The sequence below is a fragment of the Pipistrellus hanaki genome, assembly GCF_964339955.1.
Source record: "Pipistrellus hanaki genome assembly, chromosome: X".
NCBI lineage: Eukaryota > Metazoa > Chordata > Mammalia > Chiroptera > Vespertilionidae > Pipistrellus > Pipistrellus hanaki.
In genome coordinates, this window is record NC_140524.1 from 26,287,571 (window position 1) to 26,302,412 (window position 14,842).

The 14,842-nt window shown below is 37.6% G+C and overlaps 1 protein-coding gene and 1 pseudogene across 9 annotated transcripts in view; one reads left to right on the plus strand and one right to left on the minus strand.

The window, feature by feature from the left end:
• Window positions 1-14,842, plus strand: part of ENOX2 (ecto-NOX disulfide-thiol exchanger 2) — a 293,057-nt gene that overhangs the window by 240,018 nt on the left and 38,197 nt on the right. For all 8 annotated transcript variants that reach the window (XM_084870724.1, XM_084870727.1, XM_084870729.1 and 5 more), the window contains 3 exons: window positions 3,197-3,430; window positions 6,037-6,249; window positions 8,162-8,268. In XM_084870724.1, the coding sequence (XP_084726850.1) occupies window positions 3,197-3,430; window positions 6,037-6,249; window positions 8,162-8,268 (554 nt within the window). The remainder of the gene's footprint in view (window positions 1-3,196; window positions 3,431-6,036; window positions 6,250-8,161; window positions 8,269-14,842) is intronic.
• LOC311615408 (inhibitor of growth protein 1-like) lies at window positions 1,117-3,149 on the minus strand (annotated as a pseudogene). Its single transcript has 2 exons — window positions 3,048-3,149; window positions 1,117-1,804 (listed from the first exon to the last, which is right to left on the minus strand). The product of its transcript is annotated as an inhibitor of growth protein 1-like (transcript).

Sequence of the window (14,842 nt, forward strand, 5' to 3'; positions counted from 1 at the left end):
CTCTGTGCTGAGGCTTGGAATCTCTCTTCAGGCAATAAGCTGGGGAAATCATAGGGACCATTTCATTTGGTTCTTGTCTCTCAATGATCTCTGTCTTCATTGCCTGATGTCCAATGTCTTAAAAACTATTGTTTTGTATGCTTTGCCCATATTTTTAGTTGTTTAAGTCAGGAGTAACTCTGCAAGCTTGTGCTGAGAATGAAATGAGACACATGTGTATGGAAGCAACTAGCTTAGCTTCTGAAACTTTAAAAGTTAGTATAAACTTAGTTTTTTCATTTTTTGTTAATTGACTTAGCTTTGGGAGTACAGCGGGCACAAAAAGTGGAGGTATGGACTTGAGCCCTGGTTTTTCTGAATCTTAGTCCTGTACCATTATATTACAATCACACTGCGATTTCTTTTAAGGATCCCAAAATATGTGTCACCTGGATCATATACCTCTTTATCATATCTATTTTCCACCCCCAAAAAATTGGTTCAGAGTCACCAAATACATCTAGGAAACATTTTTCAGGATTGAAATGCCAGTCTGATGCACTTAAAATTTGTTGAGGACAGATCTCATGTTAAGTGTTCTTACCACAATAAAAATTGTATTTTGTTCTTTAAAAAGTAAATTTTATTAAAATTCTGTGGGGTGATATGACTGACATTCTTGAAGTTATTCAAAGGCACCATACTTTGAGGGTACCTTTTCCATTCTTCCCAGCTCATGGTGCTATATAAGACTCATTCATTTTTTAAATTGAATAAATTTTATAAGTAACATTGTGTAAGTTTAAGATATACAATGTGCTACTTTGATATATTTTTATATTTTATGTGATTGCTGATATAGCAGTATTTATCACATTACATATTTATAGTACAATTTATTGTCTGTATTTTTTAGACTCAAGTGTTTAATTTAAACCTGTATTTGTAGTTTCTAAAATGTTTATCCACAGACCACTTTCTTGTTACATATAGGTACCAATGTGGAAAAAATGCAGAGAATCACGCCATCTCTACAAAAGGAATGGCTCCTTTTCTAACATTTTTAAAAAATATACATTGTACAGTCTTGGCATCTCACCGGCTTAGTACTCCTCACTGTTCAGCAAGGTCCACCAACTACCTATTATAAGCCCTCTCCTTTTTTTATTTCTTCAGGGCTTTGTCAACGGTTTTCTTGTTCTCCCCTTGACACTTGCCCTTTGGTTTATGATTTCAGTCCTACACAGAAGTGGGACCACTCAATGGGGCTTCTGTCCTCGTTGTCACAGCCTATCATTTCTCTTATAAGAGACTTGATTGCACAGATAGTACATGGGTTCATTTGGGTCAATGGGAAGGTCTGAAGGGGATGCTTACCCCTCTGCTTTGACCTTGGAGCATTTCTTTTTCTTAGAGGCCTTTGCTTTCTTCTCCTTGTATGTTTATGAGATGATGTCACTGTGATTGTGATTATTAAATGCATTCTCCTGATTTGCACTGTTGCTCTGTTGCTGAGATATCTTATTATTGGGCTTTTCTGCCTGTGTGATTGTCTCATTCTTGTACTTAACATGGCTGCCTTTGCCACTGTGGCCAGTGCTATCATTGACCTCTTGGTGCATCTCAGAGAATTCCATGTGATTTTCTACCTGTCTGTTCCGGTTTTCCACCAGCTCCACCATCTGACTCACAATCTGGATCTTCTGGTTGCCCAGCTCCTAACAGGGTTTTTTTGAATGCAGTATAGCACTCTCCTCTTCTGTTTAAACTCATAATACTCATCTAGTTCCTTCAGTATTTGCTTCCCCCATTGCTCATGACTGGCCTATCATGCAGGACCCTAGAGCCAGGGTGGGAGGCATGAGCTGCATCCTCATTAGAGCTAACGGCACAGCTAACAAGCCTTACCCCAAGCCCCGGGCACCCTATTAATTGTCTATGTTCATTATACTGTGCATTAGATCTCTATGGCTTGTTTACTACTTGTTACAAATTTGTACCCCAAAACACCAACACTCTTATCCCTCCTTATCTGTATTTTTGAGACTCACTTGAGTGTTTAGTTTAAACCTACCCCCTGGTAACCATCATTTTACTCTCTTCTTTCACAGATTTAACTTGTTTAGATTCTATATATAAATAATAACATTACAGTACTTGACTTTCTCTGTTTGACTGATTTCACTTAGCATAATGTGCTCAAGGTTCATCCGTGTTGTTGCAAGTGGGAGTATATCTTCTCTTCTCATGGCTGAAAAATATTCCATTATGTAAAACTATAACATCTTTTTTTTTTAATCTGTTCATCCACTGATGAGCATTTGGGTTGTTTTGTATTTGACTATTGTGAATAATGTTGTGATAAACATGGGAGTGCCTGTTTCTCAACAAAATCCTGTTGGATATGTACCCAGAAGTGGAATTGCTGGATGGTATAGTAGATCTATTTTTAATTTTTAGAGAAACCTCCATATTGTTTTGTGGCTGTACAAATTTACATCCCTACCAACAATGTATAAGGGCTCCCTTTTCTCCACATCCTTGCCAGCACCTGTTGTCACTTGTCTTGTTGATTATAGCAATTCTGACATGTGTGAGGTGACATCTCATTGTGGTTCTGATTTGCATTTCCTTCATGATTAGGGACATTGAGCATCTTTTCATGTTTCTGTTGCCCATTTGATACCCTCTTTGGGGAATTGCCTATTTAGTTCTACTTTCTATCAATAATTGGATATTTTCTTGTTATTGAGTTCATTGAGTTCTTTATATATTTTGGATATTAACCCCTTATTAGATGTATGATTAGCAAAAATTTTTCCCCTTCTGTAAATTATCTTTTTTTATTATTATTTCTTCTGAGTATGATGTATTCCTATTTGTTGATATTTTTGTTAGTTGTGCTTTTGGCATCATAAGACTCATTCTTGATACCATTATCCACAGAGCCTCTCTCTGCCAGAGGTAAGATTGTAGATGGATATTCTACAAACAAGACTGACCTAACCCATAGAATAGTAAACTGTTATCAGAGATGAGACTATAATCCAAGTCTTTTGATAGTTCACCTTGCTAATAGTGGGGAGAGAATTTGGGGTCATATAGTCACTTTGAACTGTTGTAACTGCATCTGAAGCATTAAACTTGGAAAGGTACCTACAGTTGCTCATGCATTTGGATGATCTTGTATTCCTCTGTCTTCCTCTTGTGCATTTAGGTTACCGCATTCGCCTGGGCTCTAGCACTGACAAGAAGGACACAGGCCGCATCCACGTTGATTTTGCACAAGCTCGAGATGACCTGTATGAGTGGGAATGCAAACAGCGTATGCTAGCAAGGGAGGAGCGCCACCGTAGAAGGATGGAAGAAGAACGATTGCGCCCACCATCTCCACCCCCAGTGGTCCACTATTCAGATCATGAATGCAGCATTGTTGCTGAAAAACTCAAAGGTATAGAAAGTATTTAAGCTTTGTGAGTAAAATAACTCTTCCCTCTCTGGAAAATTAATGAAAATATTTGTAGTTTGTGCAATTATCATTTGAATTTTCCACTAATAAATTTTAGACATTTCTTGTATTTGAACCTTATAGATAGAGAGTTGTATTTAGTAATTCAAGAGCCAGAAAATCTGTTCGTCCTACCTGTCTTCATTCCTTTACTCTCTCAAGGAATGGTGCTTTTCTCTCAACAACATCAGCTTTCTAGAAAGAAACAAGTTTCCCCCCTCTCCACATCAGAGAATTTTAGCTGTAATCCATGACTTTGGATATGTAAGCACCCTTCCTTTCATCACTTATAACAAGTTAGAGTTCTAAATCAGAATAAATTAGAATGATGGAACTTGATGTGACCCTTGAAAACTCTGGTAAAAATCCCCATTTTACAGATAAGAAAATGGAGACCCCAAGAGTAGTCATAGTGTACATTTTCCTTAGATTACTCAAAGACTTAGCTACCACCAACAAAAGAGGACTTGTTTATCACTTAAAGTGCTCAACTTATTTCACACAGTGTCCATGAAATTTCTAGACATTGCTAAATGAGACTGCTTCTCTTTTAATTTTGATTCCTGTATTTCTTGCTTGACCCTCTGAAGCATTTTGCTTATTTAACATCAATTTCCCTGCCTACTCTCCTGTGTTAGTACTCAAATTCAGTCTTTTCATTCTTGAGTATGGTTGATTTTATCAGATAAATGCTGGTGTCCCATTGATCTTGTTGATGACACCAAACCAGGTTTAAAGGTATGAATTTCCCCTGCTTCCTGTGCTCTAGGCTCAGCAAGGCGCTGCTAATTCTAATTTCAATAGGTCTCATTTACCAAACTTGTTTGCACCAGATAACCTAAGGCAGCAATTTCAACTGGTGTGCCACAAAAGGCATGCTGGTGTGCTGCAAGAATACCTATTTACTCAGAGGCACTGACACCTTTTCACTTAGATTGTCAAATAAAAAAAAAAATGATAACAACCAACACAACAATATTTGAGTGAATCAAAATTATACCTTTTTTGTCAGATTGGCAAATATATCTTTTTTAGTATGGTGCAGAATTTTAGTAATTAGTTTATGTGTGTGATGACATGAAAAAGGTAGAAAATTGCTGACCTAAGGGATTCACACATTTAAGAAACCCTTTGTTTGCATTGATTTTGTCTTTCTGTAAAAGAAAAGCAGAAAACATAGTATAGAACAGAGACACAGAAATAATGCTACATTTTTAATAACTGGAAAAGATGAAATTATTGGTAAAATGCCAGTTCAAGAATGACCTGTTCACATGACACCAAATGGATCCATTTGATTTTTTTTTTAATGAATTTGCTCATCATGTGGACATCAAGCATAAGGTGAGCATTAACATAAAGATTATATGCAAGTACTAAAATGAAATGCTGCTATAAAGAGCAGGCTGGCCTCTCATTATATGTCTACACTAAAAAAAAAAAAAAGTCAAGAAGCAAGAGATTCAGATTGCAGTGAGAGATATTTCCACTGTACATAAGGGTTTCTGGCCAAAGAGGGACATGGAGCCCTAGAAAGGTCTTTCAATGGTTTGCTAACGGACTCATCCTCTCAGGAGTTTTTAACAGCAGAATGTGTAAGTGGCTAGATCTGAAAGCTGTATCAGAAGTTTTGGAAGAGCTCTGCTACTGTTTTAACATTAGAGAATAACTCCTAACTAGTTGCAGAAATATACTTGGAGTTTTCCTCAGGCAAGTGAAACAGGCGGTGAAGAAATATAGAAACAGAATGAATTACATCAAAATAGATTGTGACTTGGACTGAGTGGAAGGCATGTGGTTGTGGAAAGAATGCAAGAGTGATGTTATAAAAGGTCAAAGATGTGTTTAAATAATTACCCATTTAACTCCACCCTAAGGCTCCTTCCTATACTATAACTGCAGATCAAGGAAAAAGTAACTATCAAATTCAAGTTAGACTCAAATTTACTTTTCCTTATTAAAAAATAGGATTGTAGAATTCTGAAGTTCTCTCACTGTTAATTCATACATTACACACATACATACATACCATCAGAGATTAAGAAATTTGCAATATGTGAAAACTACATCAGTAAAGAAAACTTTTTAAAGGAAAAAATACACTTAACTAACAAGCAAAATGGAGACAGAGTCATAGAGAACAGACTAACAGCTGTCAGAGGAGTGGGGGATTGAAAAAGAAAAAAGAGAGAGGAAGAACTCACAGATATAGATAATAGTGTAGTGATTGAGGGCGTCGTGGAGGTGGAAAATGGTATAGGGGGATAAATGGTGATAGAGAAAAATTCAAAAAAGAGAATAAACAATTGCCTGTCTGAAAATTCTTCATTGACTACAACCAATCTATTTTATGAGTCTTTGGTTCTTTCAGTCTGTCTGCCTGCCTGCTACCTGTGTGTACATGTATATGCATGTGTGGCTCCTCATCCTCACCAGTCATTAAAGAACCACTTCCAAAAGACATGGTGACCTCATTGCTGGCATGTTTGGAAAATAGATCAAGATTTGGTTACTTTTGATGATTCTAAAAATAAATTATTTTTTTCAAGATGATTCCAAATTCTCAGAAGCCGTGCAGACCTTGCTCACTTGGATTGAGCGGGGAGAGGTGAACCGTCGCAGTGCCAACAACTTTTACTCCATGATCCAGTCGGCCAACAGCCACATCCGTCGCCTAGTGAATGAGAAAGTTGCCCATGAAAAAGACATGGAAGAAGCAAAGGAGAAGTTCAAGCAGGCCCTTTCTGGAATTCTCATTCAGTGTGAGTGGAAATCAGAGTTGTGCTGAAAAGATGAGAGGGCACTTCACTTAGTCACCATTTTCTCTGCACAGGAGCCAGGCCTATGAAGCCATTCTGTGTCAAGGGGCAAGGCTTCCTTCATTGTCATCTGCTCTCCTTATAGTGCCAAGTGACAAAGCTCCAACTTCACAGGATACATGTGGGGACCTCCTCTGTGTATTTCCTCTGGCATACCTACTTCAGCTTTTTAGAAACAAACACTGACACTTAAACCACAATCCTGTGCTTCTACTTTGGCTTATTCTCAAGTTATAATAAGAGCCTCAGGCCTCAGTGAACATTCAGAATTTCCTTGCTGAAGTTAAAATGCAGCATTTGTAAGATTTGCATCATTCTTATCGTATAATATGCTTTTTAGGTAACTACTTTTAATAATCAATGTAGCCATGTTTGGCAAGGTGATTGAATAAAAGCCAAATTTGCTATTTCAATCTTTTGTTTTTAGTTTCCTTTCTTCTACATTTTTTTTTACTGAATGTCATAGGTACTGGCACAGGATGAGAAGCCACTGAAATGGCCATTTTTCAAAACGAAGTGCTACTCTAAACCTACTCGAAGTCCCTTAAATGAAACAGATCAGAGAAATTCTCAAGTAATGCTTTACTTCACTATACTGCATTCCTACCTTTTGAGTAAGGAGCTATATTCACCTTAAGAATAAGAGTACAAATTTATGATTTTGCCTTTAAGCAGTTATGGCCCACTCTTCTGATACTTTACTCATATGTAATTGGAATTAAGGAAGAGTTGTATCATTTTCCATTTTTATTTTGAAAATATATATGAGCATAGAATCCAGAAGGAGAAATCACATTTTTGTACGACTAAAGGATATAGAAAAAGAGAAGAGCAAGTATCATGGCAATATAAATTCTTAAATCATTAATACACAGAGTGCAAACTGTGCTATAAAGAAAGAAATAGAACCTCTGGATTTTCTTACTGTGAACACCCAACCAAGCAGAGTCTCTTGTCCTTTTCGTTTCCCAAAAATGTCATGTCTACCTTTCCCTTCTCTTAAACTGGTTAGGATAAAGCCCAGAATATTTGTATACATTTCCCCTTTTGACATTTTTTTTTAATTATTGATTTTGTACAGAGAGGAAGGGAGAGAGATAGAGAGTTAGAAACATCGATGAGAGAGAATCATCGATCAGCTGCCTCTTGCACACCCCCTACTGGGGATGTGCCTGCAACCATGGCACATGCCCTTGACCGGAATCGAACCCGGGACCTTTCAGTCCCCAAGCCGACGCTCTATCCATTGATCCAAACCGGTCTCCGCCCCCTTTTAACATTTTAAGAGACCCTGAAAAATACTATCTAAGCCTGTATGTACATGGTATCCTTCCATAAAACCTATATTTCTGTAGGCTTAAAATGCATTCCATCCATCTTAGGTTTTGATATGTTGCTTCTGGTTAAACATACCTCAGAATAGTAAAAAGATGGATTATGTTGAAGGGAAGCATCCAGGTTCATTTTGAAGGGCTGGTTTATGAAAGAAGCAGGTGGTCAAAAGGAGCTGTTACAGTTTGCTGCTTGCCACCATGCTGTGCAGAGTCAGTAGCACTAAATCACATTCACCCAGGACTTTTGCCTCTCCTGCCTGAATGGATACAAACCACCTGTATTTAAAACTTTGTCCCCATTTTATCCCAAGCCCTCTGGAATTCCCTTTTCTCTTTCTGTATATTGATATCTCTGTCTGAGTCCCCTTTAAAATCATGGTACCCCAACACACATACCGTAGCTTAATAGTGTCATATGAGAAGATACAACACACCTGATGCTTTTCTTATTTCTTTTGTCCTCTCTTTTGCCATCTTGGATGATACTCTGGCCTAATTCAACTGCTGATCTGACGCTGCAGTTGAGCAGATAGTTGCTGTGTACCATTCTGCCTCCAAACAAAAGGCGTGGGACCACTTCACCAAAGCCCAGCGTAAAAACATCAGCGTCTGGTGCAAACAAGCTGAGGTTGGTAACTCTTTACTCTAATAACCCCTGGGGGGAATAGTTTCTTCCTTTAACAGGTTATTGATTTGGATTTTAGCCAGAATTAAATAGTGCCAAGCTCCCACGGTCACAACAAGGCACTAACGAAACACTAAGACGTATTATATCACCTGCCACTGTGTCCAAACCACCTGCCACCAAAAGGGTAATAAATGTGAACATTCTGCTAGATAGAATCTCAGTAGTGAAATGTAGCTATGATAATTATAAGTTTATTTCTCTGTGCTAGCTGGTCTCAGATACAACAATAATTACTAACCTATGAATTCTGTGTTAGTATTATTAGGGCTCTCTTACATTTATTAGAGCATCTTGACACTGGGCTTAAAGCTGCCTGGTGTTACATGGAAGCACTGAAATTTCTGAGCTTCTTTTATGAAACCTGCTCAGCCATCTCTGTAGGTCTCAGCTTTAAAGATAACAGAGGACTCTGATTTCAGATTCAGGTTGACACATACCTGTCTGCTTGTGCTGAAGTGACATTTTTAGCGTAACATTAGAGTATATCTGTGTGATTGAATTGTTATTCTGAATCCAAGATTAAAAACCAAGATGGGAGGTTTGTTTTCACTGATATGTCTTTGGAATGATGTTACATATATGTCAAGTTTTTCTGTTTCTATGGACAGCTTCATTACCAGGCACTGACACATTCAATCTATGTATGCAGCAACTTTTTCAACTTTGTTTCTGAGTCCTTCCTGCCAGTCTGATAACAGTGTGTGTGTGTGTGTGTGTGTGTGTGTGTGTGTGTGTGTGTGTGTATGGCATATTATCATATTCCTTCACATTTAAATAGCATTTGTAAGACATTTACATTTTATAAAGCATTTTCACATTGGTTATCTCACCTACCTCCCAATAGATGTGGTGTAGTTGGAAAGAACTTGGGCGCAAATATGAATCTAAATCTCAACTCTGACATGTTATAGCTGTGTCACTTCGAGCAAGTGAACCTTCCTTAGTCACTATTTCTTCACCTGTAAATTGGAGTTAATAGTGAAACCAGTCTTATAGGATTAAATGGGGTAAGACATGTGTAGACAGCTTGGAAAATGTAAATACTATATAAATGATAAATAGTATTATTTCAATTTATCATTAACAACTCCATAGTATTAATGTTTTACATGTGAGGAAACTGAGACAGAAGTATTAAGTGATGCACACAAAATTACATAGCTAGTAAGTGGTAATTCAAGACTAGAAATTCTCACTTTGATATAAACTGCCTTGTAGTCTTGAATAAGTCATTTAATCTTTGTGGACCTCAGTTTTCTAACCTATAATATGAAGATAATAATCTATTCATTCTTTCTTCGTGAGAATACATGACATAGTTTGTGTGATAATAATATGAAAACTGTGAAGAGCATTTAGAGGAAAATAAACCAAACCCTGTTCATATACTATTGGGTCGGCAGCTAAGTAATTGCGGGTTTCACACATATATGGCTTCAGTTGAATTTTTAGGTTTGCAGATGTAGTACAAATGTAAAACACATTTTGTTATTTGATAGTTGGCTATCCAGCTGTTAATCAGTAAAAAAAGTTTTTTGATCTGTTTTGTAGTTTTCGTTTGGCATTCGTTGAAAAATGGAAAATCAAAAGGAACATTTTCGTCATATTTTGCTTTTTTATTTCCACAAAGGGAAAAACGCATCACAAGCTCATAAAAAGTTATGTGCTGTTTATGGTGACGAAGCCTTAAAAGAACGGCAGTGTCAAAATTGGTTTGCCAAATTTCGTTCTGGTGATTTTTCACTCAAAGATGAAAAACGCTCTGGTCGTCCAGTTGAAGTTGATGACGCCCTAATCAAAGCAATAATCAATTCGGACTGTCACAGTACAACACGTGAGATTGCAGAGAAGCTTCATGTATCACATACATGCATTGAAAATCACTTAAAACAACTTGGCTATGTTCAAAAACTCGATACATGGGTTCCTCACGAACTGAAAGAATCACAGTTAACACAACGCATTAGCAGCTGCGATTTGCTAAAGAAACGTAATGAAAATGATCCATTTTTAAAACGACTGATAACTGGCGATGAAAAATGGGTTGTTTACAACAATATCAAGCGGAAAAGATCGTGGAGCAGGCCAGGTGAACCAACTCAAACAACATCAAAAGCTGATATTCATCAAAAGAAGGTTTTGTTATCAGTTTGGTGGGATTACAAAGGAATTGTCTACTTTGAACTCTTACCACCCAACCGAACGATCAATTCTGATGTCTACATTGAACAACTAACGAAATTAAACAATGCAGTTGAAGAAAAGCGGCCCGAATTGACAAATCGAAAAGGTGTTGTATTCCATCATGACAATGCAAGGCCACACACATCTTTGGTCACTCGGCAAAAATTAATGGAGCTTGGTTGGGATGTTTTGCCACATCCACCATATAGTCCTGACCTTGCACCATCTGATTACATTTTGTTTCGATCTTTACAAAACTCCTTGAATGGTAAAAATTTCAATAATGATGATGATGTCAAATCGTACCTGATTCAGTTTTTTGCTAATAAAAACCAGAAGTTTTTTGAACGTGGGATTATGATGCTGCCTGAAAGATGGCAAAAGGTCATTGATCAAAATGGGCAATACATTACAGAATAAAGTTATTTAGTTCCATGAAAAAATTGTCTTTGATTTTCTTTAAAAAATCCGCAATTACTTAGTTGCCGACCCAATATCTCTGAGCCATCAATTCTGGCTCAGCAAGGGGATCTGGGAGTCACTGGGATGAAATTCCTGAAGACATCAGCCAAAGGGATGGGTATATAGTCATAAAAAGCCAGTAATGTTTGAATTGTTTTTAAAAAGGAATTAGGAATTTTTTAAAAGGAGCTATTGTCTTACACTAACTCAAAACGATTTTAGAATCCTAGGGTGTAACTCAAGTTTTTGAGCTTCGACAAACAAAATTCAGCATTTCAATTCAAATGTTTACTGAGCAATTCTCTATCTCAAGCATTATGACAGGCAATGTAAGATGAGAAGGTATTTGTTTTCAGGGAGCTAGAAGGATAGCCAAAGGGATCAAGGGAAGGAGTGGAGTTTAGTACCCTAAAATAAAAATATCCAAACTTTTTAAATGTAGTTTGGATAGTTCAGAAGAATAAAGATTGGAAAGAAAATGCCCAGTGTCTTACAATTATAGAAAAGTAGTATTAAGTCTCCACCTTTTAGTGGGGGGGAAAGAAGCTATCTGAACTGCCCCACTCATTGCCAGAAGCCCTGCCAGTACAGTACAGATGGTGCCAGCTTACAATGGTTCAACTTAAGATTTTTTTTACTTTACGATGATATGTGATACAGTATTCTCTCATGATGCTGGCCAACAGCAGCCAGCCACAGCTCCCAGTAAGCCACATGATCACAAGGGTAAATAGCCAACACTCTACAATGTATTGTGTTGCCAGAGTTTTCTTTTTGTTTGGTTGGTTGTTGTTTTTTTAGATATTATGTTCAAAGAACATTTAAGGTGGGCTGCGCTAAGCTATGTGTTTAGTAGGTTAAGTGTATTAAATGCATTTTTGACATACAAAATTTCCAACTTAGGATGAGTTTATCAGGTTATAACCCATCATAAGTGGAGAAGCATCTGTATTGCCTTCTTATTGGAAGAAGGCAGCCTCTGGCTGGTGCACCGAGGTACCTAGGTCACAACTCTTTTATAAACAACTTTGCAATAAAATATTCTTCATTAATATTATTCATCAAGGCTCTCTGCAGTTATATCACACCTATCTGGTAGATATATGTATATTTCATTTTAATTACTTTCTCAAAAAAACAGCTGTGCCAGTGAGCTGAACATTTCTCTGGGTCTGTATACAACTTAGAGCTATATACTCTATCACTTAATATTGTAGCAGAGTTTCCTTGGCACAGTGATGAGGGTAAACTATATGGCTAGCAGGAAATACCAAGAGCTGCATGTTTCACAATGTGCCTTGTAGAATTTGTAGAAGCCCAGAAAAAAATGCTTCCTGCCTATTGGATTGGACTAAATTAAGTGTCTACCTAGAATACCTCCATCCTGATAAGTAAAACAACTGAAAGTGGTTGAAATAGCTTATCATTTTCCTGTGGTATTGTATTCCCTAAACCTATAAGATCTCTTCTATATATTGGTGCCTCGTTTTTTAAAAGATTTTTTTATAGATTTTTAAAGAGGGGGGGTAAGAAGAAGAGAGAAACATGGATATGAGAGTGAAACATCATTAGGCTGCCTTTCATACATACCCTACCAGGTATCCAGCCCAAAATCTGGACATGTGATCTGACCAGGAATCAAACTGGCAACTTTTTACTGCATAGGACGTCACCCAACCAACTGAGCCACACTGCCTGGGGCTTTGGTGCCTTTTTAAGTCATAGCTTTCTTAACCTCTGCATACTTTCACTTAATAACAGGCAACTCTGAGGACTAAAAAGAGGAATCCTATAGAAAGTGAAAAACTGTTCTCTTAAATTTAGAATTTAGGCTGCCACATAGCACCCCACTGAGAATCAGAACATCTCAGTGACTTCAACAACTAGACTTGCTTTTTTTTTTGCTTTCTTTCCCCCCCCCTCCCCCCCAGGCATTGAACCAGGCATTGAAGCTACAACTCCTAAATCAGGAGTGTCTTCAAGTTGAAAGTTCCTGATATTGAGCATTTTTTACCATTTGCCTCTGGAAATATGCCAGCTGGTGACCTCCTGGTGTCAAAAAAAGTACTTACTCCTTGTCTAATTGTCATTCTCCTATTAGTGGCCAGTACTGACTTACTCTGGTTAAAGATAGGTTATGGAGTAAGAATAAAGTCCCTGAAGGCAGAGAGTTTAGGCACTCACTTTGTTAGCATATGCCAGGCAGACTAGTTTGCTAATGAGTCTTTTTCATTATTTTTTTTTCTTTTTTCCTGATTTACATGTGTGTGAGGCTCCTGCTGATACAATTGGAAATGTTAATGAAAGACTTCTAAAGTCCTTCCCCTTTCTAAAAGTTAGTGTCTGTAATGACTTTACTGATAGTTCTGTGTTGTGGGAACTCTTTTTCTACAAGATCATTTAAAACCTGCATGTTTCTCTTCCTGAGAAGCTGGCACAGATTAGAAGTTAAACCTTGGATAACATATTGAAACTAGAGCAATGGCAGTAGGCACTAAAAGATACCCATTGCATGCTCCCTAATATATGATTTATACCACTGAGCCAGAGGAAAGGGGACTTGGTGATTACTAGCATTCTTGTAAAATGAAATACTGTGATTGCTAAAATAACTTTCTCTCTAGATTTCCAGGTTTACCATTCCAAACTCTGAAGACCTGTTTACAGATAGATGTTCAAGTCATCTGCATACCCTTGTTTTAAGGCTCATTTGCATTAACACTAGCTATTGCCTTTCAGCCATCAAAACACATAAAACAAAATTTGGATCAACCTAATTTTATTTCTATTATGTATAATACAATAGGCATTGAATAAGAATCTGTTTGTGCTTTGCTTCATTGTACTGAATGATATCGCAGAAACAAATTTCTATGTAAGTGTAGAAGCTACCTACTTATCCCCTGCTCTTTCCCATTCCTTCATCTCACCCTTTTCACACCACATCCTATATAATAAAGAGGGAATGTGCAAATTGACTGTCACTCTGCCACAAAGATGGCAGCGCCCACAGAGGAGGTGGGGGGCGGGGGGATCCATAACACAAGATGGCTGCACCCACAGCAGAGGCCTAGTTCCCATAAGGAGCCTTAACAAGCAATCAGCAAGGACCTGAGGCTGCTGTCCCTACCCCCTTCACTCCCACCCGTATGGTGCTTGACAGGGGATCTCAGGCTGTGCCCCCCCACCCTGACACCAGGCTGGGGAACCTCAAGCCATGCCCCCTGCCTAAGATTCTCTAGTGGTTTGAGGGCTCTAACCATTTTGCATGCCAGACTAAATAACTTAGAGCATATATACTCTTAGTTTTTCCTATCCTTATTTCATTATCAACTAAAAGAACCAGTAACTCTTTCTTTAATTTCTTTATTGATTAAGGTATTATATATGTGTCCTTATCCCCCCAGTAACTCTTGTTCATGAAGTAATTTGAGGCATTGAGGTAAAAGTTGTCAATAGGTATGGTATATTTCTAGGGATTTTTAAAAAGATGTGAGGTACCTGTAGATAAGTTGTATCACTTATTTATTAAACTTTGTATACTTCTAAGAAGATATTATGCTTTCTTGCCCAGCTGGAAACAGAAAGATGCCATGTAGATGCTGAGCAGCTACAGGGCATGTCTTAGCTCTCAGTAAGATCTTCTTGTCCTGGGGCATTTCCCTAGAATGAACTTTATTTACTCTTTTGAAAAACACAGTAACTTTCCTAGAGTTAAACATCACGCTTGTGAATTGAGAGTTGGTCTTTGTTTATGCCCTCTGACAGTTTACATTTTTGTTAAACAACTAGGAGAGCCATGACTTTTCCGGGTGTAGTAAGTTTTATAATACTTGAATTTGTCAATGTCAACCCTTATTAGAATCAC